Genomic DNA, 23167 nt, shown 5'->3' with positions numbered 1-23167 from the left:
GCCCACATTAATGTTAGCCCCCACCTTAAATTAATTCCCTTACCATAAGAGAACGTGTTTCTTTGATCCCACCTCTAGTACAGTTGTTACTGAACAGACAAATATTTTGCCCCAACTCTCAGCAGCGCCCCCTCGCTTAAATTCTACCAAATGTATTACAGAAAAATCCATCACTGCGGGAAAAGGTTATTTGTCTGGTACCACCCGGCCAGACAGTTACGGTCCTCAGGTACAAGACTGATGAAAGCACCCAGAATACGCACCACAACTTGGGGTGGCAGGAGTCTTTTTATTGGTTCCGCAATGCTGTGGAACACACTACCAGCCGAGCTGAGAGGAGCAACCTCCCTCAATATTTTTAGAAAAAAAACGTAGCTTTTCCAGAACAGAGGAACTTGGAGAAATTACTGCAGTCAATAGCGCCAGGACACCCCCGGGTATTCGGGTGCTTAATAAGTTACATTAACATGTATCAATCTACAGTAGCCAATCCCATACATGGTCCAATCCAAGATGGGAACTTCAGAGGCATCAACTACACAAACTTCTGCCCTCATTTCCTACAAAATACCTTTCACAGTGAGATAAACATTGTTGAAATCCAACTAAATGTATGCAGAGTTGTGGTGTGACTTCAATGCCTTTTGTAATACACCTGTTGTAGCAGACGCTTCATAAGGTTTGGTCAATGTACCTTTTGTAGCAAATCTCATGAGCAGTTTGTTTCCTTTGAACAGTTTTATGGACAGACGAGTGTCATTCCGCAAGAACGAGTCTTCCTCTGCCTGGGACAGGGAGTCGAGCTGTGGAAGAAACAGAATGCCAATCAACGTTATTTTCTGCTTTTCAGTCAAGCCTTAGGAATAGGTGGTGGAACAGGTTCCAACACAGCAGTCATCCATCAAATCAAAAAGCACAAGCGATCCCACATGTCCAATGAAGCTATACATATTTTAAAAGCTTCCAAAAGTAATTAAAAATAGTTAATTACAAAGTAAAAGTTTCGTACGTTTTTTAAACACATGGTAACTAAGAAACCATTTCGTTTAGAGATCTGTTTTTCTTTTACACCCGACACAATCTGTTACTGTACAAGGCAGCTGATGTTAAGACAGATTGTGTATACTGCATGTTCTCCTCAGCATCAGAAGAATGGGCTTGTTGCCCACTAGTGCTGCCAAATCGACAGCAATTATATATAGATATTTGCAACAGTCTGCGGAGCATATGGATTTCCTTTTTTGTGTGCAACTGGGAGTGTGAAAGCTGCCAGTTCTTTTCTATCTTAGCTTGTAAGTTCCGCAGCCATTTGCTCTTTATCCACGTTCATTTCTCATATATAGGATGTAAAAACTGCAGAGGTACAGCTTAATATGAAATGGAGTTGGGTTGCTTTCCACTTTCCAGACTTTTGAAAAAAGAGTTACATAGGAGAGTGAAAAACGTAGGATAATTGTAAGGCACTTAACAGCATATATCTGAGAAACTGAAGATATTTATGCCTTTATTTGGCATTTGTATAGAGCAGTCTGGCATTATTACGGGTTTAGTGCAGTCATGTTTCAGTGGATGTTCCACAATGAGGTTCCAGGGTTTCCAACATACAAAGTCTGAGTAATCTTGTGATGCGTTTTGAAAATGTACATTCTGTTCCGTCTCCGGCTAAATGGCGGTATCTTCATCAGTGAGTTGCGGAAGTCATTTTGAGTGTTCGAGAGGTCTTCTATCAATCACCATGTTGGAAACATGCTGTTTCGCAGTGAATATAGATTCTAGGCTCTGTTGTTGGTTGTATATTATCTTACAGATGTGCTGTGTATGAGAGTTGCCATTTCTATTGTGTTTGGTTAGATATTTGTGTCTGTGTAGCTTGGTGCAAGTGCTATTGAAAGCACGTTGGCTGGATATATAACTAGGGCTCCCGGTTTTCTGTTTTTACGGATTTATACATATAAATACAGACGGAAAGGAATATGCTACTTACCAGTATGCATCTGTTCTTGGCATAGAGGGCTGCAGAGTGGTACATTATGAATAGATCGCCATCTGGTGTTGGGCTCGGATGATTGCACTTTGTTTTTCTCTTGGAGAGTCTTTTGTATCTTGGTGACTCCTCCCTTGGTTGGTAGTGCGCATGGGCATCGGCTCCATCCTTAGATTGTTTTGCCATAGTAGGGTTAGATGGAGTAGTATGATAGAATACAGATAAGAATGCCCATGTAAGTGTATCTAAATAAGATAATGTTGGAACAGACACAGGTTTCCGGGGAGGCTGGGAGGGCATGTACCACTCTGCAGCCCTCTATGCCAAGAACAGATGCATACTGGTAAGTAGCATATTCCGTTCGAGGCATATGGGCTGCAGATGGTACATTATGAATAGACTATACAGCAGTTCTCTCCCTAGCGGTGGTCGCCCGTGTCTGTTGCAACTGTCTGAAATAAAGTTTTTAATACTGCTTGTCCCACTCTAGCTTGTTGTGTTGTGTGCACATCTACACAATAGTGTTTTGTGAATGTGTGCGGTGTAACCCAGGTAGCTGCTTTGCATATGTCATCTAGTGGAATGTTTCCCAAAAATGCCATAGATGCTCCTAGTTTACGTGTAGAGTGAGCTCTAGGAGGAACAGTTAATGTTCTCTTTGCTTCTAAGTAGCATATCTGAATGCATTTTACAATCCATCTGGCAATGCCCGCTTTAGAGATGGGATTGCCTTTATGTGTCGGAGAAAACGCAACAAATAGCTGTTTTGTCTTTCTGAAAGTTTGTGTTCTTTCTATATAGTACAATATTGCCCTTCTAACATCCAATGTATGTAGGGCTCTTTCTGCTACTGTTTGTGGTTTTGGAAAGAAAACCGGTAATTCCACTGACTGATTGATGTGGAATGCTGAAATTACCTTTGGTAAGAATTTTGGGTTTGTTCTAAGAACCACTTTATTTTGGTGTAACTGCATGAATGGTTCTTGAATCGTAAAAGCCTGCATCTCACTTACTCTTCTAAGTGACGTGATAGCTATGAGGAAGGCCACCTTCCATGTGAGGAATTGTATTTCACACCTATGCATAGGTTCAAAGGGTGGCCCCATTAGTCTGGTAAGTACTATGTTGAGATTCCAGACTGGGGAAGGTGGTCGTCTTGGTGGAATGACTCTTTTGAGTCCCTCCATGAAAGCTTTAATTGCTGGTACTTTAAACAGGGAAAGATGTTGCCTGTTTTGTAGGTACGCCGCTATGGCTGCGAGATGAACTCTGATAGAGCTATATGCTAAGTTACATTGCTGCAAGTGTAGTAAATAGCAAATGATTTGTTTAGTGGATGCGTCCAGAGGGTTGATGTGCTTACTGTTACAGTGTATAGCAAACCTCTTCCATTTTGCTGCATAGCATGCTCTGGTGGTAGGACGTCTTGCTTGTTTAATGATTTCCATACATTCTGGTGGTAAATCTAAATATCCAAACTCTATGACCTCAGGAGCCAGATCGCTAGGTTCAGTTGTTTGGGATCTGGGTGCATTATTTCTCCATGGTTCTGTATAAGACGCATGGGTAATAATGTTAGTTTTTGATGTGGCACCTGTGAGAGTTGTAGTAGCGTGGTGAACCACGGCTGTCTTGCCCACGTGGGTGCCACGAGTATCATTGTCATTGAGTGTTGCTGCAGTTTCCGAACCAGTAACGGAATTAGTGGGAGAGGAGGGAAAGCGTAAGCAAATTTGTTGGACCAATTTATCCATAGTGCATTGCCCTGGGACCGTTGGTGTGGGTACCTGGATGCGAAGTTTTTGCATTTTGAGTTCTGATGATTGGCAAACAGATCTATCTCTGGTTGCCCCCATCTCTGGAAGAATGGCTGCAGTATTTGGTCGTGCAGCTCCCATTCGTGTACTTGTTCTGACTGTCTGCTTAGGATGTCTGCTATCTGATTTTGAACTCCTGGTAGGTGTTCTGCTAACAGATAGATCTTTTGAGGAATGGCCCATCTCCAAATGTCCTGTGCTAGTTTGGATAGTTGGAGAGAGTGTGTCCCCCCCTGTTTTTGAATATAATACATTGCAGTCATGTTGTCTGTTCTGATCAGGACTGCTTTGCTTGTTATTTGCATTTGGAAAGCCTTTAGTGCTAGAAATATTGCTAATAGTTCCAGGTAGTTGATGTGCAGTTTCTTTTGCTGCACACTCCACTTCCCCTGCACTGTGTATTTGTCCATATGCGCTCCCCATCCGGAGAGCGATGCGTCCGCTGTTATTATCACTTGTGGAATTGGCTCTAGGAACGACCGTCCCTTGGAAATGTTTTCTGTGTTCCACCACTTCAGAAAGCGATACGTCCGGTCGTTTACCAACACCAGATCTGTAATCTGACCTTGAGCCTGATTCCACTGTGTCGCTAGACACTCCTGTAGTGGACGCATTTGTAGTCTGGCATGTGGTATTAGCAGTATGCAGGAGGACATCATGCCTAACAGTTGCATAAACACTCGTGCTGGTAGTGAGTGTTGTGGTTGAAATCTTTGTATTAACCCGACCATTGTCTGTATCCTGATTGGGTTGGGGTATGCTATTGCCCTTTCTGTGTTTATCGTAGCCCCCAGGTATTGCTGAATCTGGTTTGGTTGCAGGTGTGACTTTTTGTAGTTCACCGTAAACCCTAGGTGGTGCAGCAATTGAATTGTCTTCTGTGTGTTGTGAAGGCATTCTTCTTGTGACTTGGCCTTTATTAGCCAATCGTCCAAGTAGGGGAAGACATGTATTTGTTGTCTTCTTAGGTGTGCTGCCACCACAGCTAGGCATTTTGTGAAAACTCTCGGAGCTGTTGTGACACCGAACGGAAGGACTTTGAACTGATAGTGTTGTCCTTCTACTACAAACCTTAGGTATTTTCTGTGGGCTTTGTGAATTGGGATATGAAAGTAAGCGTCTTTTAGATCCAGTGTAGAAAGAAAGTCCCCTTTCTTCAGTAAAGGGAGTACTTGTTGGAGCGTGACCATGAGGAAATGCTCCGAATTTATGTAAGCATTGAGAGGTCTGAGGTCCAATATTGGTCTTAGGGATCCGTCTTTTTTGGGGATTAGGAAGTATAGAGGGTATACTCCTGTCCCTTGTTGATTTTTTGGGACCTTCTCTATTGCATGCTTTTGTAAAAGTGCTAGTACTTCTTCTTTTAACAGTGTCAGATGATCCTGACTCATTGGACGCTGTTTGGGGGGGATGTTTGGTGGGGTAGCTGTGAGTTCCAGGCAATAACCATGTTGGATAATCTGTCTCACCCACTTGTCTGATGTGATGTTTTCCCAGGCAGGTAGGAACTGTGATAGACGTCCCCCGACCGGTGTTATGTGGTCTGGGGGGAGTTCTATGAAGTCACTGTTTTGGGGTTGAGGCGTTGCGGTTGTTATTATTTCCGCGGCCTCTACCTTTGTTGTTGTTACCCCTGTAATTTCCTCTTGAATTGCCTCTGGGTGATGTAGGCGTGAAAGAGGTGGATTGCTGATGTGTTCCTGTATTTTTTGAGCCCCCTCTATAGGTGGATCTACGAAAGGAACCTCTTTGTGTTGGCTGTTGCAATGCTCCCATTGACTTCGCCGTTTCAGTATCTTTTTTCATTTTTTCTAAGGTCTCATCTGTGTTTGAACCAAAAAGTGTCTTTTGATCAAATGGTTGGTTCAGTAAGGACGTTTGTACTTCCTGTTTGAATCCTGAGATTCTAAGCCATGCATGTCTCCTTAACATGACACTGGTGTTGATGGATCTTGCTGCAGTGTCTGCTGCGTCTAGGGCGCACTTAATGGAAGTATTAGTTATTATTTTACCTTCCTGTATTAACTGATCTGCCTTTTTCTGATGTTCTTTGGGGAGATGTGTGATGAGTTTTTCTAATTCATCATAATGTGCCCTGTCATAACGTGCAAGTAGTGCCTGTGTATTGGCTATACGCCAGCTATTTGCCGCTTGTGATGCTACTCTCTTGCCTGATGCATCTATTATTTTGACTCTTTATCAGGTGGAGGAGCCTCTCCTGTAGATAATGAGTTTGCTCTTTTACGAGCGTTTGAGACTACAAGCGAGTCCAGAGGTACATGCCCTTTGATAAATATTGGATCCTTTGGAGCCGCCTTATATTTTTTGTCAATTCTTGGGTTTAACACCCTAGCCCTCACTGGGTCTTTGAATATTTCTTCTGTGTGACTGAGAAGACCCTTCAACATAGGAAGAGTACCTGATGTTCTTTGTGCATAAGGTAGCGTCTCTAACAGGAAATCCTCTATTTGAGGTTCTGTATGTATATCTACCTTATGATACTTTGCTGCCCTATTAAAGAGCTGTACAAACCCTGTGTTATCATCAGGTGGTGAAGGCTTAGAGGGATATAACTCTGGGTCGTTGTCCTCATCTGACCCTACGTCATAATTTTCCCATGGGTCATCCTCATCTGGGATGGTTTCATCATCCCCTTGAGGTTCTCCCTCCCCTGGATCACTGTCTACATCAGACTGAGGTGTAAATGGTCTTGGTGTGGAAGGTGTAGGAATATTTGGCATAGTGTGAGGAATAGGAGAAGAGGGTGTGACTTTAGGTTGAGGAGAAGCAGGAGGAGTTGTATTTGTCCTCAGTGTTCTCCTTTTTGAAGGAAGAGATTTATCTTCTGTCTGTTCATTCTTTCTCTTCTTCGTCACTACTTTGCCAGTTTGCGGATCGATAAACAAAATCTTTTGTTTGGGATCTGTCTGTTGCTCCTGAATCGGTACCGAAGGTCCTGGTTCCGAAAGGTGCTTATGTTTTCGATCGTCAGTGTTCGGTGTTTTCGGCACCGAGTGTCTACTCGATTCCGACTTCCTAGGTATCGAGTGAGTCTTGGATGACGAATCATGTTTCTGTTTCGACATGGAATGTTTCGATACCGAGACTTCCCTTGTATGGAGCTTCGGTGTCGAAGTCGATGTCGACCTTTTCTCGGATCCGACATGGTGGGAGGCCGAGTGTTTCGGTTTCGGTTTCGTTGCCGGGCCCGAGGGCGGGGCTTCGGAAACTTTTTTCTGCGGTTTGACCGGGCTCGAAGGCGGGGTCGTTACCGCACGGGGTCGGTTTTTCGGTAAGGGGACGTCGTCACTCACGGTTTGTTGCACGTCGAGTTCTTCAACATCCGACTGGTCCCCTTCCGACCCCGACTGATCCTCTTCTTCCTCTATTTGCTCGTCTCCGAACAGCTCCGGGATCGCCTCCGACTGCATTCTGGAAACCTCGTGTCTTCTAGCTCGACGATTTCTAATCGTTAGCTTGGAGGAGAATGCTGTGCAGGCTTCGCAGTCCCTGGATTCGTGTTCAGGCGATAGACAGAGGTTGCACACCTCGTGTAGGTCCTTGTGTGGGAACTTAGCACCACACGTTGGACATTTTTTGAATGGAGTCCTTTCCATGGACCCCGGGCTTGACTGCGTCGAGAAAGGCCTCCTGTTCGTCGACGTAGATCAAAGTTTTTTCTCTTCGATTTTGAATTCGCAAAGCGTCGGAATGGAAATGAAACGCGTTCGATAACAATACCGTCGAATTGGAAAGGGAATACGCGCCGATAAATCCCTTTTCTCTAAAGTTGATCTGGAACGTCTCGATCCTCATCCGAACCCGATGGCGGAAAAAAACAATCTAAGGATGGAGCCGATGCCCATGCGCACTACCAACCAAGGGAGGAGTCGCCAAGAAACAAAAGACTCTCCAAGAGAAAAACAAAGTGCAATCATCCGAGCCCAACACCAGATGGCGATCTATTCATAATGTACCATCTGCAGCCCATATGCCTCGAACACTATATTTCCTTTATTTATATTTAGAAATGGCCAAATACTAGCAAATTTTGCCACACTGCCGTGCTTCAGTGCACATCTCTGTGTACATCATGTGTGATGACACACAGGAAATGCGCGCAATGCTGCGATGCCGGTCTTTAACAGGATCATCCCGGAGTGTGCTGTGAATGAAAGTTTGAGGGCAGTGGAGAAGCAAGAGCTCTAAGAAGGGGTAAAAAAAACAACAAAGCCTCGTTAACCACGAATGGTCTTTTTAAAGACCTGTGAAGTACTCAGGTGTGGCTGGCAGCTCAAATGCTGTCTGTGTGTGTGTGTGGCCGGGTAGCTGTCCCAGCCCGGGCTGACACACAACACGGGAGGGGGGAGGGAACTCCTATGAGTTATCTAGTACACGCCCGGAATGGCTGTCTTGTCACCTTAAGTACGGACGTGGATGAGGGAGCACTTTGTAACCTGCATTAGGGCCCAAGTTACCGCTGCTATACCACTGGCTGTGTGATCTTGCGCCAATTGTTCAATAGTCATGTCCTTGCTTTCATTGTGATTCAACTAGGCAGTGCACTCAGAACAGATTCCAGATTTTGAATCATATCAATTATTTCCGACTTCAGTTGCATATTATTACTTTCAGCGTCTCTCAGCTTTTGAATACTTTCAGGGCTATTTTTAAGAAAATAGCTACCATTTAGTGAGTAGTAGTTAGCAGATTCATCCCGGAGCGTGAGCTCTGAGAAGGGGTGAAAAAGCATCAAAGCTTTGTTAACAAGTGATGGTCTTTTAAAAGACCTGTGAAGTACTAGGGTGCGGCTGCAAGAAGATGGATGCCAGCCCGGGAAGCTGTCTCAGCCCGGGCTGACACACACACAAGGGAGGGGGGGGGGGGGGGGGGGGGAATATGGAGCCCTTTGAGCCAAATGGGTGTTGCGCGCCTGGTGGGAGAGGTGGCCCCACTGTGCAACCCAGGAACCTGTACAATCCATGTTAATGAGGTCTGATCACTTGGAAACTAGTCAGCGTAATGTGAGTGCTTGGCATGGATGTTTTGACTGGTTTGTGAAACAATGCAGGGGAGACAGCTACCTACAAATCTGTACATTCATCCTTACAGTTCGACCAAATAGAACACTAATCCCCTCCAGCAGATGATTGAAATTCCTCAAAATGGATTCCCTCATCCATGCAAGCAGCTATTGCCCTCCGAGTGCCTCACATAACAACCCAGCGCATGTGTGCATTGTAAATTTAAATAAATGTGGAAAAATACTAGCTGTAGCGGTGTCTTTTGCTTGTAGCAAAAATAAATGTGAATAAATACAGAAAAAATGCCCAAAAAATAAATCTGGATAAATACAGACGCAAATGGCAAAAACTAAATACAGTAAAACCGAGAGCCCTATATATAACATATCTATGCTTGGAGCACGCATGATGTTCTGTATAATGTTTCCGGTTGGATTTGTGTGTGTACCGGTAATGGCTGTGATTGTTTCGATGTATGTAGCAAAGACCTAGAACAAGGGCAACAAAGCATATAAATATTGCGTTGCACATGGCAACCCTGTTTAATTACTCCCTAAATAAACATAAGGATTGACCTTTCTGAGGAAAAAGGCAGCTGATCGTGAGCTTTTTTTTATATATAGCAGTAAATAATTCCCATATAACGCCTCACCACTCATTTTCTTATTACAGTATGCTGAAGCAACACCTTGCATGGAGAAGCATACATAGCAACACAGTGATGGGAGATGCAGTTAATAATCAGCAAGATAAAGTTCTCCAAAGCCATTCAACAGAGTCAAAATAACTGTAGAATAACAATACATGGTAAGCTACCTTCTAAAGCAGTAAATTCGTTGGTTTGCAAAGCCACACTGTTTTGTTCAAATGCAAATCGACTTCCTGCAAAGCAGAGTGGTTTTTGGACAAAGCTCGTTGCTAGCCTCAAATAATCCTATGTTAAACATGAGGCTTGAGTCGGTTATTAATTTTTTATCAACATGTTACATTATGGAGCTGGTACTTTAAATGTTACAATTATTATTGTGATAAATAAGAACATTTCAATGTACTTGTTTATTAAGGCAGGTCTGGCTCAGAGTGTTAAACATAATATATGTGTCCACATAAAAACAACTGTGACTATTCAACTGTTGGTCCTAAAGAGATAGAAAGCGAGATAACAGAAACACCTTTTCTTAAATAAATTAAATCAGCTTGGAATTATGTGGCCTTATAAATCCACTCTGCCTTCAGTCTTATCTATTTGTATATGTATTTTGCTTTTGTAAGGCGCACAGCTACCCAAGGGTTTCCCGGAACCGCCTGAAGGTACCAAATGAGAGGTGAAAAAAGACCTCTTGATTGAATAGCCAAGTTTTCAAAGTTCTGCGAAAATGAGTAAGGCTGGTCTCTTGCCTCTTTATGGTCACAATAGTCCTCAGTGCCTTGCAAAACTCTTACAAAACGTTTGAGGGTACTTCAGAGTCCTGCCTGAAGTCACGTCAATAATTGGCTGATAATCTCATGAGCAGTTACACTTGGGAGACCCACCTCCCATGCCATATTGATTATAACCCCACATATTTCGAAGACATTATAACTGCTTTTTATTCCATTTGTTCTGAATTATTTAAGAAATGAAAGATATCACAAAAATTCCGAATTCTTCCTGAAATACAAAAATTCTTACAAGGCGGCCTCAAGAATATATTCTTGTAATGTACGCTTAACCCCAAGATTTGTATTCGTCAAAGGATAAATACAGTGTAAATTATTGATACAGAACAATCCTGTACATTGCACCTATGCCCTCTTAGGCACAAGAATGTATTTGTGCACTGCAAATGCTTATGTAAGATTACTGTCGACTTCTATTGAGAAATGGTTCTGGAGGTGCAATGTAAAGAAAGCACTGTTCAGTATTAGGAATGCAAATGCGGCCCATCCGATATAGCTAGAGTCGGGAATATTAAAGATCCCTTTTGAGTTACACCTCTCAATTACTTAAAAATATTTCAAGACTGGACAGGCTCAGTTGTAGATTCAAGGGAAAATGTCACCGTCTCCTATGTTCCTGTCCTCAATTTGTGAGAGGAATTTCTGGATATGGACTCATTCTCTTGTGTACAACATTATTCACTGTACAAGTTCTATAGTTTGGTGTGCTGTTACCTGGAAGGAGGAATCGCTGCTGCAGAAGGGAGGACCCAGTCAACACCTCGCGGAACCCGCTTCGCGGGTCCCGCATCGCCAAGGTCGCCCAGCCGAGTGTTGTTACCTGCAGGGTGTGTGCGCGAGTGACAGGGCTGCGAGCGCTGGGAACCGGGACTCACTCTCCCAGGAGCCCCGGCGATCCCGAGGCCAAGTCTCCTGGCCCGCTCTCCCTGACCGCCCCGCCCTGCAAATCAGCTGAAAAGGAGCCCGCCCAAGCGGGAAACCGGGAAGTTCTATAGTTTGCTGTGCTGTTACCTGGAAGGAGGAATCGCTGCTGCAGAAGGGAGGACCCAGTCAACACCTCGCGGAACCCGCTTTGCGGGTCCCGCATCGCCAAGGTCGCCCAGCCGAGTGTTGTTACCTGCAGGGTGTGTGCGCGAGTGACAGGGCTGCGAGCGCTGGGAACCGGGACTCACTCTCCCAGGAGCCCCGGCGATCCCGAGGCCAAGTCACCTGGCCCGCTCTCCCTGACCGCCCCGCCCTGCAAATCAGCTGAAAAGGAGCCCGCCCAAGCGGGAAACCGGGAAGTTCTATAGTTTGCTGTGCTGTTACCTGGAAGGAGGAATCGCTGCTGCAGAAGGGAGGACCCAGTCAACACCTCGCGGAACCCGCTTCGCGGGTCCCGCATCGCCAAGGTCGCCCAGCCGAGTGTTGTTACCTGCAGGGTGTGTGCGCGAGTGACAGGGCTGCGAGCGCTGGGAACCGGGACTCACTCTCCCAGGAGCCCCGGCGATCCCGAGGCCAAGTCACCTGGCCCGCTCTCCCTGACCGCCCCGCCCTGCAAATCAGCTGAAAAGGAGCCCGCCCAAGCGGGAAACCGGGAAGTTCTATAGTTTGCTGTGCTGTTACCTGGAAGGAGGAATCGCTGCTGCAGAAGGGAGGACCCAGTCAACACCTCGCGGAACACGCTTCGCGGGTCCCGCATCGCCAAGGTCGCCCAGCCGAGTGTTGTTACCTGCAGGGTGTGTGCGCGAGTGACAGGGCTGCGAGCGCTGGGAACCGGGACTCACTCTCCCAGGAGCCCCGGCGATCCCGAGGCCAAGTCACCTGGCCCGCTCTCCCTGACCGCCCCGCCCTGCAAATCAGCTGAAAAGGAGCCCGCCCAAGCGGGAAACCGGGAAGTTCTATAGTTTGCTGTGCTGTTACCTGGAAGGAGGAATCGCTGCTGCAGAAGGGAGGACCCAGTCAACACCTCGCGGAACCCGCTTCGCGGGTCCCGCATCGCCAAGGTCGCCCAGCCGAGTGTTGTTACCTGCAGGGTGTGTGCGCGAGTGACAGGGCTGCGAGCGCTGGGAACCGGGACTCACTCTCCCAGGAGCCCCGGCGATCCCGAGGCCAAGTCACCTGGCCCGCTCTCCCTGACCGCCCCGCCCTGCAAATCAGCTGAAAAGGAGCCCGCCCAAGCGGGAAACCGGGAAGTTCTATAGTTTGCTGTGCTGTTACCTGGAAGGAGGAATCGCTGCTGCAGAAGGGAGGACCCAGTCAACACCTCGCGGAACCCGCTTCGCGGGTCCCGCATCGCCAAGGTCGCCCAGCCGAGTGTTGTTACCTGCAGGGTGTGTGCGCGAGTGACAGGGCTGCGAGCGCTGGGAACCGGGACTCACTCTCCCAGGAGCCCCGGCGATCCCGAGGCCAAGTCACCTGGCCCGCTCTCCCTGACCGCCCCGCCCCCCATGTTCCTCCCAACCAACGCCTACAAGAAGTGACGTGCCTCGCTGCGCGGGAGCGCGCGGGAGTGCCCGGGGCGAAGCCCGGGCAAAGGGCGGGCCCTCTGTGGCCCTCAGAGGCACGAGAAGGCGAGGCCACCCCCCTAAGGTTCGCCATCTGGGATTAGTAAGGTACAGAACTCTAATAACCCCCATTACCCCCAGGTCTTCTGCCATCTGCCTGTGGATCCTGACACATACCTTGGTCAATTGGCTCGGTCGTTTGTAAGAGGTAGGCATCATGGTAAGGAAAAAGCCCGCATCTGCTGCGACGGAGCCCCTCAATACAATGCTCTCATATGTGGTTCAAAAAGTCAATAAGATCAACAATGAGAGGAGGCAATCGCTAGGCTTGAGCCAATCGCCAGTTCTTCCGTTAGAAAGCCCGTCCGCAAGGGCAACTGCTCCAGAGTTACTGACCACACCGCCAGATTTTCCCCAGTCGAATAGCCTAGTTCATATCCCACAAGACTTGGCCAGCGATGTAGAAGATCCTCATGTTTTGGTTAACTCGTCGGCCAATAACGGCAACACCTCAGAGCATAATCACCAGTCATTTTCCATCGAGGAAGTACCGTCACCGGGGCAGCCCGTTCCACGGCCAGTGAGAACCTGTAGAAAATCTCACTCAAAGAGAGGGGGGAAACAACAAGGCAGGAGAAAGGCAGCTACACCACCCCCAAGACGTGAAGGGCAACAAATTGACTTTGATGCCGAAGCAGAATCCAGACGTATTATTGACGATGAACTCTTTAATCGGATCCAAGATATGATTGATATAAAAATTAGGACAATCATCAAGCCCTTGATTGGTAAACTGGATAAATTAACTTCGGAGGTTAAGAAGGCGGGGGGTGCACAAAGTAATCTGGTGGTAGAGGTGGCCAATCTATCTGCTCTTGTCACAAAATTGGCATCGGGAGCCGTAGAGGCTCTACCAAATGAGAGTGTCCCACAGCCTACACTGCCAGAGGGGCCCTTAGCAGTAGCTTCAACTCTATTAACGGCCCCCATTCAGGACCTAGCAGGCGGAGTCGCGCCGACATCATCATCAGGGGACATAATTGGGACAATACATGAGGATGTATCAGCCCAATTCATTTTGGAAGCCTCCCCAGTTGTGCTAGTACTGGCAAATGTCCCAGTCTTAGCACAAAACAAAATAGAATCGACACAGGATTTGAAGGATAAAGCTCTTCATTGGCTTACTACAAACATGACCATGGCCCCCCAAGGGATGGATAGTTTAGCAAGGGATATTGTTATGACCAGGAGGGTACCTTGGATTGGGTCCAATCCCAAAAAATTTAAGGGGGACTGTGTGATTATAAACTTTGCCAACACAGAAGTCCTTCCAAAAATTTTGAATAACATCTTCCCACCCAAAAGGCGGAGCGGCTCTATAGTCCCGCTCACCCTAAAATTCTTCTATAGTGAGGCTCAGCTCCCTACTTTTTCTAACCCTACTAGAGTTAGGAGAGCGAATAACGCCCCAAACTGGGAAGGCGGTTTTAGACATAGATTCCCCAACGAGCGCCTTGGGCCTATATTTAACTTTGAGCATGGAAGATCTAACCACGCGCATGAGTCAAATTTGTGGCCTCCCATGCCACCAGACCCTGCCGTCAATGGTTGGGGCCCGGGTTGGATGGGCCAAGATCCCATTGGGCGAATCAATAGGTTCGTACCATGGGCGAGAAACGATTACTTTCCGATACGCCCAAATACCCCTTTACCTATGTGGAACATCGCAGCTATGGGCCAAGGTCAGGCAGCTACCCCTTTTGATTGGGGGGGCGGATTGGGGAATAGGTATGCTCCCTTAGCGGATCTAAACAACTGTGATTGACTTAAACCTTGCAATGTCCGAGCAAGTGAGTCCATAGCTAGACCCGAAATAAACCTTAGCCAGTGTTACACCAATGATGATCCCCGCCTGCTTACATTTTATGAAACACCTGAGAGTTATGTCCCGTTGGACAACCCTGGGCTATCATACCAGGGGGAGGGTTGCATAGCGTCAACCCTGAACATCGTTCCAACACAGAACGCACCTGAGGTAGCTCAGAACAAGGCGGTCAGATCCTTAAGCTTAGCTGAGGGGTGTTTGTTGGGGGAAAAAGAGCTGAGGTTACCTACCAACGCCTGTAAAATTATAACATGGAACATAGCTGGCTCATCTGCAAAACGACAGGACAAAGCATGTGTGAGCTTTATTTCTAAGCAACATATAATTGCCCTGCAAGAAACGTGGGACATATCGGCTAATTTCTGGTGGGATGGATTCACCTGCTTCTCTATCCCTGCAGTCCCTAGCCGCATGGGCAGAGCTAAAGGAGGTTTGGCCATTATGTTTTCTTTAGATCTGAAGGGCACCTATAGGCAGATAAATACAGATTCCGTAAACATCCTAATGGTTGAAAGGATGACTAGTAACAATTGCAGGACGATATATATTAATTTTTACAACTCTAGGAACAGCGAACACAGTGGGAGTAATGTCGCTAACCTAGATAATATCTTAAATAAAGTGTCTCAGAATATCTATTTAGTTTATGAGTTTATCCTATTAGGAGATTTTAATATTCATCTATGTAATTTGGGTTGTATGGGAAGAGGTGACAATGTAACTGAGGGGGGCGAGGAGGCCCCTCGGGGCCCCCACTTTGAACACTCTACAGAGGGGCCTGAGTTAGAAGAATTATTAGCAAACCATGACCTTTATGAACCCGATAAGGGCGTTAGGGCGCCAACCTACATTGGCAGTTACCATGGCTCAGTGATAGACTACATCTTTGTTTCACAAGGTATTTTAAACCGGTCTATGGTCTATTGTACAGTCATAATACCCTACAGTGACCACAACCCTGTACTACTTGAAGTGGCCTGGGGTGGCCAGATGGGAGCACCGCCAAAAGCACTTAAACCAGCACACCCCCTGAAACCCTGCGACCAAGACAGACGACTGAAATGGGCCAAAGTGATCCCGGATAATTTCTATGAAATACATTTTCCAAAAATAAAGGACAAAGTGGCCATCTGTCAAAAATCGGGGGCGCAAGGTAAAGAAATTATAGAGGCTTTTGAGGAAATTTGTGGCCAGGTGGCTAAGGATCTTTTAGTCAAACCAAAAAAAGGATTTTCTGGAACAAAACGTTGGTTTGATTCTGCTTGTTCAAAAGCGCACAGAGCATGGTTGACAGCGTTAAAAATCTCTCCCAGGGCTGGGGAGGATATTGTTAGATTAAGGAAACGCTACAAGGTTGCCATTAAGAACCGCAAAGAATCCCTTAAACGCGAAGCATGGGAAAATCTCCTCTCAGCTGCAGTACTGAAGGACAGTAAAAGATTCTGGGAGATCATTAGACAACCTTTATTTTCTGAAGACAACAATGCGCTTATGGACTGTGTGATCACCGACGACAAATGGCTAAACCACTTCAAAAATGTATATGAGGGTGGGTCCAAAGGAACTGCAGATGTTTCAGTACCTGCTATAGTGGCAGACCCGTTGGTCTTTAACCCCGAAGAAGTAGAAAAAGCCCTGATGGCCACAACAAGACATAAAGCTCCCGGCCCTGACGGTGTTCCCGCTGATTTTTTCATGTACTCTCCCAAACTGTGGTCGGCGGTATTGTCGAAAGTGTTTAACACAGCCAACAACCATGTACCCAGTTCTTGGGCCACATCCACCATAGTCCCTATTTATAAAAATAAAGGCCAGCGAGATGATCCCGCCTCCTATAGGCCCATATCTCTTTTGGACTCAACGGTAAAAATATTAGGCAGAGTTCTTCTAGCCAGACTTAATGACAACGTTGAGAGCCGTGGAGTGCTGTCTGAACTACAATATGGATTCAGAGAAAAAAAGGGGACGATCGAACAATGTATAAACTTACATCTTTTAATTTCTAAATATACAGTGGCAAAGGAGGGCTCCATGTTCCTTGCATTTATGGACCTCTCCTCTGCCTTTGATCTGGTGAATAGGTCGAAATTGTGGCAGTTATTGTTGGAGATGGGCATTGATGAGTCTTTGGTTGTGTTTATGGCTAAACTGCACCAGGAGCTTTTTGCAGCTGTCCGAGTCACAAATGATGGCAGACGTACCCCCCTGTTTAAATCCCTTAAGGGGGTGCGGCAAGGCTGTATTCTAGCCCCTGTATTATTCACCATCTACATCAACAGGCTGGGCAATCACCTGCAGGGACAGGCAGCCGACGTTCCGCATGCAGGAGATGTGAAAATTCCAGCGCTCCTGTATGCGGACGATGCAGTGCTGATAGCCCGCACTGGGGTTGGCCTACAGCATCTCCTGGACGCTTTTGGTAGCTTCATGGAGACGCTGGACCTTAAGGTCAATGCCTCTAAATCACACACGATGGTCATGGGGCGTGAATGCAACAAAAAAAGACACAAAACATTTTTTTGCAGGGGAGTCCCGGTCACCAACGTGTCCACATTTCCATACTTGGGGGTAATATTTGACCAGAAGGGAACTTGGGGCCCTCAGATAAGAGCAAAAAGATTGGGGGTAATAAGATCCTCCTCAGCGGTTTTGGGCTTTGCTGGGAAGCTAGGGGCTAGGCCCATGCAAGCTCTTCTGAAAATCTACAAGAGCAAACCAGTGGCCATAGCGGCCTATGGTTCCCAACTGTGGGGTTACGTAAACCTGGATCCAATTCAGAGAGCAGAAAATAGATTCATTAGATCCTTGCTCTCAGTCCCGCAATCCACCCCAACGTATTCCATCCATAAGGAGGTGGGTCTGCCCTATCTGTCTGATACCCTGAGCCTTGCTCCGCTAACTTTGTGGCTGAAATTGTGGACAAATTATGACCTACCTCTGAACCACAAGATTTTGCACGATGTCTTATCTTTGGATAAATACACCAGTATCCCTTGGTTGGCATACGTAGCTAAAACCCTTGCAGATCTGGGTCGCCCAGATCTTTTTTCATCTCCGGAAAATATTAGGAGACAGGACATAGTAACCATCAAAGAGTTATTTAGGGATAGGCAGGAAGCACAGAGGGAGGACCTCGAATTGTTGAAACCTGCAGTAAGGGCACATAACCTCCTGGTTTGTACACCCTCACTCGCCCCCTACTTGAACTTTGTCACATTCCCATATCACAGGTTTTTATTATCAAAGTTTCGATTTAATTTGATACATTTTTATCTAGGTTCATTTAAGACCTGGCAGAAGCCCGAGCAGGCCCCACTGTGCTGCTGCGACAATTTTTCGGTGCAGGATACTCTGCACTTTGTTATGTTTTGTAGTATATACCATGAGCAGAGAAAGAAATATTTGTTGCCTATTTTGAAAAAAGCTGGTTTTGTCCAAGTAAGACCAGCCCTGCTCTTTCTACAACTACTACCTAACATACATGTTACTTTTTGTATGGCAAACTTTCTGGTAGCCGCAATGCGGGCGAAACCTGTTACCCATAGCTTATTTTAAAACTTCTCTTGTTGTTTGAACATGTTTACGTGATAGATTTGTATAGAAATATTTTATCCATGTCTAAAATTTTTCTTCTGTTTGTTTATTAGGTTTTTTGTGTGGGAAATGTAAATAGATGTATAGTAGGCATTGCATTGCAAAGTAATTTTTTTTTTCTTTATGTTCTTTGTATGACTTGTAATAAGTCGAATAAAGATATTCTGACTGACACTGTACAAAAAAAAAAAGGATGGTATCCATCACTAATATACAGTGGCATGCTTCTTCATCAAAGCCTCCTACGCCAGCACCAAATTGGTACTGGGTGTGCCCATTCAGAGGTCTTTTTTTTTTCTTTTCCGTGGAAAGGTGGTCATGAAAAGTGAAGTGTCGTAGGCAAGATATTGAAATTATATTACAACAGGGAATGCTTGATTACTTTATTTAATTGTTCCCGACTTATACAAGATTAAAAAAAGAAAGTAGTGGGTTGTCTAACCACTATTAGGGCTCCTCACCTACGTAGTGTGGGAAAGGCCCTAATAGTTGTAGACATCATACCCCACTTAATGTCAGCCTATAGCTGGTGAAGAGCCACTAATGACACATTTTACTTCCTTGAAACATCTAGGGTCCATAAATTTTAAAAAGGTAAAGTGACATAAATAAAAATGCCTTTTATATTGTCTGCACGAGGGGTTAATAGGAGTAAGCCTGAAGGATAGTGTATGTGAGTTTCAATAAATAATTCTATATAGTTCTCCAGAGAAGATTCACGGATAAGATAAGCATCTTTGTAATAGTAGATAAATAACTGAATGAGGTCCAGATAAGTCTTTACACTGTTAGATACATAAATGCTAAAACAAAGGTGGCTTTTGATGGAGAATTCGCTTCACCGCATTAAGAGATGAGATTTCAGAGTAGGCTGAGTGGAATATGGGTATGTTTACAGAGAAAGATGCTTACAGACCATGTACCAAGTGGAGATGATAAACTAAGGACGTATTTGTAAAACACCGGAAAAGGTGCCATTAAGAGTTAGGCAGCCAACTGTAAAGTCATTTATTTTAGGTAGCAATAAAAAAAATAGCACAAGATGGGGCATGGGAGCAGTGAGTGAAGAGATATACCCACACTGAAGAAATGTACATTCAAATTGGTATTACAGTGTGACAAGGTCGCAGAAAGAGGAAGAGAATTATAACAAAAGTACATTTTAATACCACTGTGTGCATTATTAGTGATCTCAGAGGTAGCACAGTAGTCAGTGCAGTAGGCTTTTGCACCTCTCAAAAGGACAAATGCAGATCCACTCGGGGTCTCAAACCAGTAGCTCATGAGGTAATATACCACTCCGGCTACCTCGGAGTAGGTCCCCTGTGTGCAGCCCAGCTTATTAAACTAGAAAGCTTTTGCTTGGTTGAATTTATATACATATAAATAATGGAGATTATACAACACTAATAATATCAGTAGCGCTCATTGCGTTTCAATAAACAAGTAGCGCTCAGTACAAAAAAAATGGAGACCCCCACTATAGACAGTCCATGTGGCAGCTTGGTGCTTACAACAATTCTTAGGCAAGAATAATTAATTAAAAACACATGAAGGCTAGAAGGAAAAGGATAAGGCAATAGTTTAGGAACTTTTACACTTCTCAAGACAATAAGCATGCAGTTGCCCATGAGAAGGCTGCATGAGTCAGTAGTTGGCACAATTTAAACATAATGAATCATTTACTTAGACACAGAACACAGACAAAAAATTGAAGTGCTGCAAAAATAAAATAAGACTATAAGCGACAAAATAGATGAACAGGGCATCACATGAAAGGCAGGAGTTCAATTATAATCTAAGCAGATAGGCCATTGTGTTCATGACCTGGCTGCTTTCCAAGTAAATTCCAGCACTCATGGTTCAGAGAAAGAAACCGATTCAGAGGCATCCAGCAAGAACATCTCGAGATAGAGTAGGGTAGGTCGAACAAGTTTTGATATGGATGTGTTAAATAACAAGAAGCAAGCAATCATTTTTCATGACTTAGTCTAATCTGGAGGTGGCTATATGTAAAAATATATTTCCTTTGGTATCAATATTTTCTGGTTGATATACAAACCCTACAGATTCTTAATCTTGTGAGTGATTCTGCCAAGCTTCACAACGTAAACATTTTCCCAGTCATATCTCGTGAATGCCACCAGGTGGCACAATGATCTCATTCTGCCTCTGGATAGGACAAAAGGAGAAGTATTTTAGGCGCAAACCAGTGTGCTGGCATGAGTACCATGAACTACTGATGCATTGCCGAGGCATGCTGGGAGTATCGACAGTGACAGAGGACTGCAAACCTTGTTATCTTATTAATAACAGCGCTGACTCTAAGTGGAGAAGGGAGGCTGATGAGGAATCTCATGGAAGGTTATGTATCGACCAGGAACATCGTACCTGAGGTGAGACTGGGTGAATGATGCTTACTGGTCTGACACCAGACTGAAGCTGGTTATGTACACAATTTTATAAAGCGCGACTGAAAAGCCTTGGTGTGTCCTGGTACTGAGAACGCTAGCAAAGCAGAGAGAGTAACAGAGAGTGAGACAACGGGCAGGCCTAGACTACAGTGGGGTATTTTTCTGCTATGTATACGGAGCTGGGATCTACACAGATTTCTACGTTTTTTTCAAGAAATGGTCGGTTTATAATGGGACTGAAAGATTTTATAGATGGGTGAGATCTGACATGTTCTTGGACAATCTGGGACTACACCTCAGGAGAAGCAAAAAACGAATTAATGATCCACCACTCCTGACAAGTAGTTCGTCTGTAGAGTATTTGCGCTTTCAAACGTGGCAATCCTCTGCGAATAACTACGAATGAGAAAAACCTTCCTCAATAACATTTGAAATTAGTATGCGTACCTGTATGAAGAAAAAAAAAATCACGACCTTGACAAACCATATCCCATTATAGTTCACTGCCAAGAGCTGTAATGGTTGTTAAAGGACACTGTCCCTCTTTCAAAATAAACAGGGAGAAAAAGAAAGACAAGCACTAGAAAACCAGAGCAGGTGGTCTATACAAACTATTAATGGCCCTGTGCACTATTGTCTCATGGAGGTCTCTCCATTCCAATCTCAGCTATGCTGATTTAAACGTTGGTCTCCTCCTTGGATGGGAATCTATATTTCTGTAAAAGATGCCAAGCCGACAAATCAGCAAAACACAATGAAAGGACGCCAGATGCATTCAGCAGCATTGGCGCCGACATAGCTATGCACGATTGAAGGATCACAATCTCCTTCCACTGACAACTTCATTTTTGAAATATTAACAGTAGCAAAACATTTCAACAAAACCTTTTCTATGTGCAGAGAAAATGGACGCTGACAAGCACCATAGATTTTTATTATCCAGCTGGAGGAGATCAGATCATAGTGCCAACAGGTGCAGAGTATCTGTTGCCATCATTCCTGAGAGAAATTTTAAATGATGATGAATTCATCTTTAACTAAGAAACGCTGCACCGGAGAAGCATCATCAAGCTGATGCTACAGTTCATAAAGATAACACAATTCGTCAGTATAAGGAGGGGTACTACCAGGGGAAATGTCCTATAAAAAGAAGTGGGGGGGTGGGAACGCTGTTGATGGAGCAGATTTCATCTGCAGTCAGGCATTGTTTTATTTTTTGTGCTTCAGACAGACTGCAGTTAAATTGCCACGCACCTTTTGGTGCAAGTTAAAAACATGGCACATGAAAAATATGAAAGTGAGGCCTATTTAGTCTGAAATGCTTTTGCTGAATTAACATGTGTTTTTGCAATGTAGAGAAAAGTGGCCTTTTTAGCTTTGAAGATTAATAGAATATGTTTCTCTCTTCCCAGCTCATCCCTAAATCCACTATTTCTGTCTTAAGAGACTTTGACTTGTTGCATATTTTGATAAATATTTTCAGTTATTAACACCTCTTTTTCTTTGTAGCACATTGCACATTTATTTTCATAAATAATAGAAAAGCTGCTTTACACTAGTAGCTTGGCTAGGTAAACATTTATACATGAAATTAATATTATCTTTGTGTTTCTTTTATTTTGGGGCCTACCATTAAATGGCTGCCTGTGAAACTAGGCTATGGCTTGCTTTGAAAGTGAAGAGAGCATGCGCAGACTGTACCAGCCTTCCTAAAGGAGTCAAGGACATCTTGACCTGTACATTCTTGTGATTCTGCCAATGTACCAGTGTTAGTTAAAAGTATCCATCTGACTGCTCTGTGAAGGAAGGAAGGAAACCATAGACACATTTTCCCTAGTAAATGTTGCAAATGTTTATAAATGTAGTTATTCATGTATGCTTCTTTTGTTAAAACTGATATAGTCAGGTTTTTTTTTAATGCCTCAGGAAAGTGAGAACTCATGCCATCATTACTAACCAATCAACGTACAGGTTTTCCTGAAATGCAACATTTTGTGTAGTCTGCCAAAATTGTGTGTATAAATACTACCTCTCCGGAGGAGGGGCTGGCTTTTCTCAGCTCAGCTGGCTTCTTGCTCATGTTGGCTTAGGCTTTGCTTCATTCTATGGGTTAGGTACGAGAACGTCCCGGGAGACTGTGAAGCGTCCGAGGAGAGTCAGGGGGTGGTTTCTTGCTTTCACGTCATATTTTGGCACTGCAGGCGCATTCCTTTGAGGTCTGGTGAAGGAGGGGCTATCTCACTCCCTGCTTGCTCTTTAGACACAGAGATGCACAGGGCACCAAACAGATAGAAAGGCTTTTTAGATGTAGATGCTAAACTATAGGTTTATGCTTTGACTAATTAATTAGGTCTGAAAAGATTTTATTTGTTTTATGCATTTATTTCTCGTTATGGGAGATTTTTGCAAACTATTTGATTTTTGATTAGCCTTGCAAGACTATTTTTCTTAGAAACTCTTTAAGAGTTTTGAATGACATTTTGCGCAACATTTTCCTTCCTATATGTAATGCTTATATGCAGA

At 44.7% G+C, this 23167-nt stretch overlaps 1 protein-coding gene across 1 annotated transcript in view; it reads right to left on the bottom strand.

Annotated features, from left to right (window-relative positions):
* Positions 1–23167, bottom strand: part of NCBP3 (nuclear cap binding subunit 3) — a 354604-nt gene that overhangs the window by 204756 nt on the left and 126681 nt on the right. The window contains exon 7 of the mRNA XM_086954548.1: positions 695–803. Within this exon, the coding sequence (XP_086810674.1) occupies positions 695–803 (109 nt within the window). The remainder of the gene's footprint in view (positions 1–694; positions 804–23167) is intronic.

The sequence above is a fragment of the Lissotriton vulgaris genome, chromosome 2_1 (genome assembly GCF_964263255.1).
Source record: "Lissotriton vulgaris chromosome 2_1, aLisVul1.2, whole genome shotgun sequence".
NCBI classification, from domain to species: domain Eukaryota; kingdom Metazoa; phylum Chordata; class Amphibia; order Caudata; family Salamandridae; genus Lissotriton; species Lissotriton vulgaris.
This window is presented reverse-complemented; position numbering and strand designations above follow the sequence as displayed.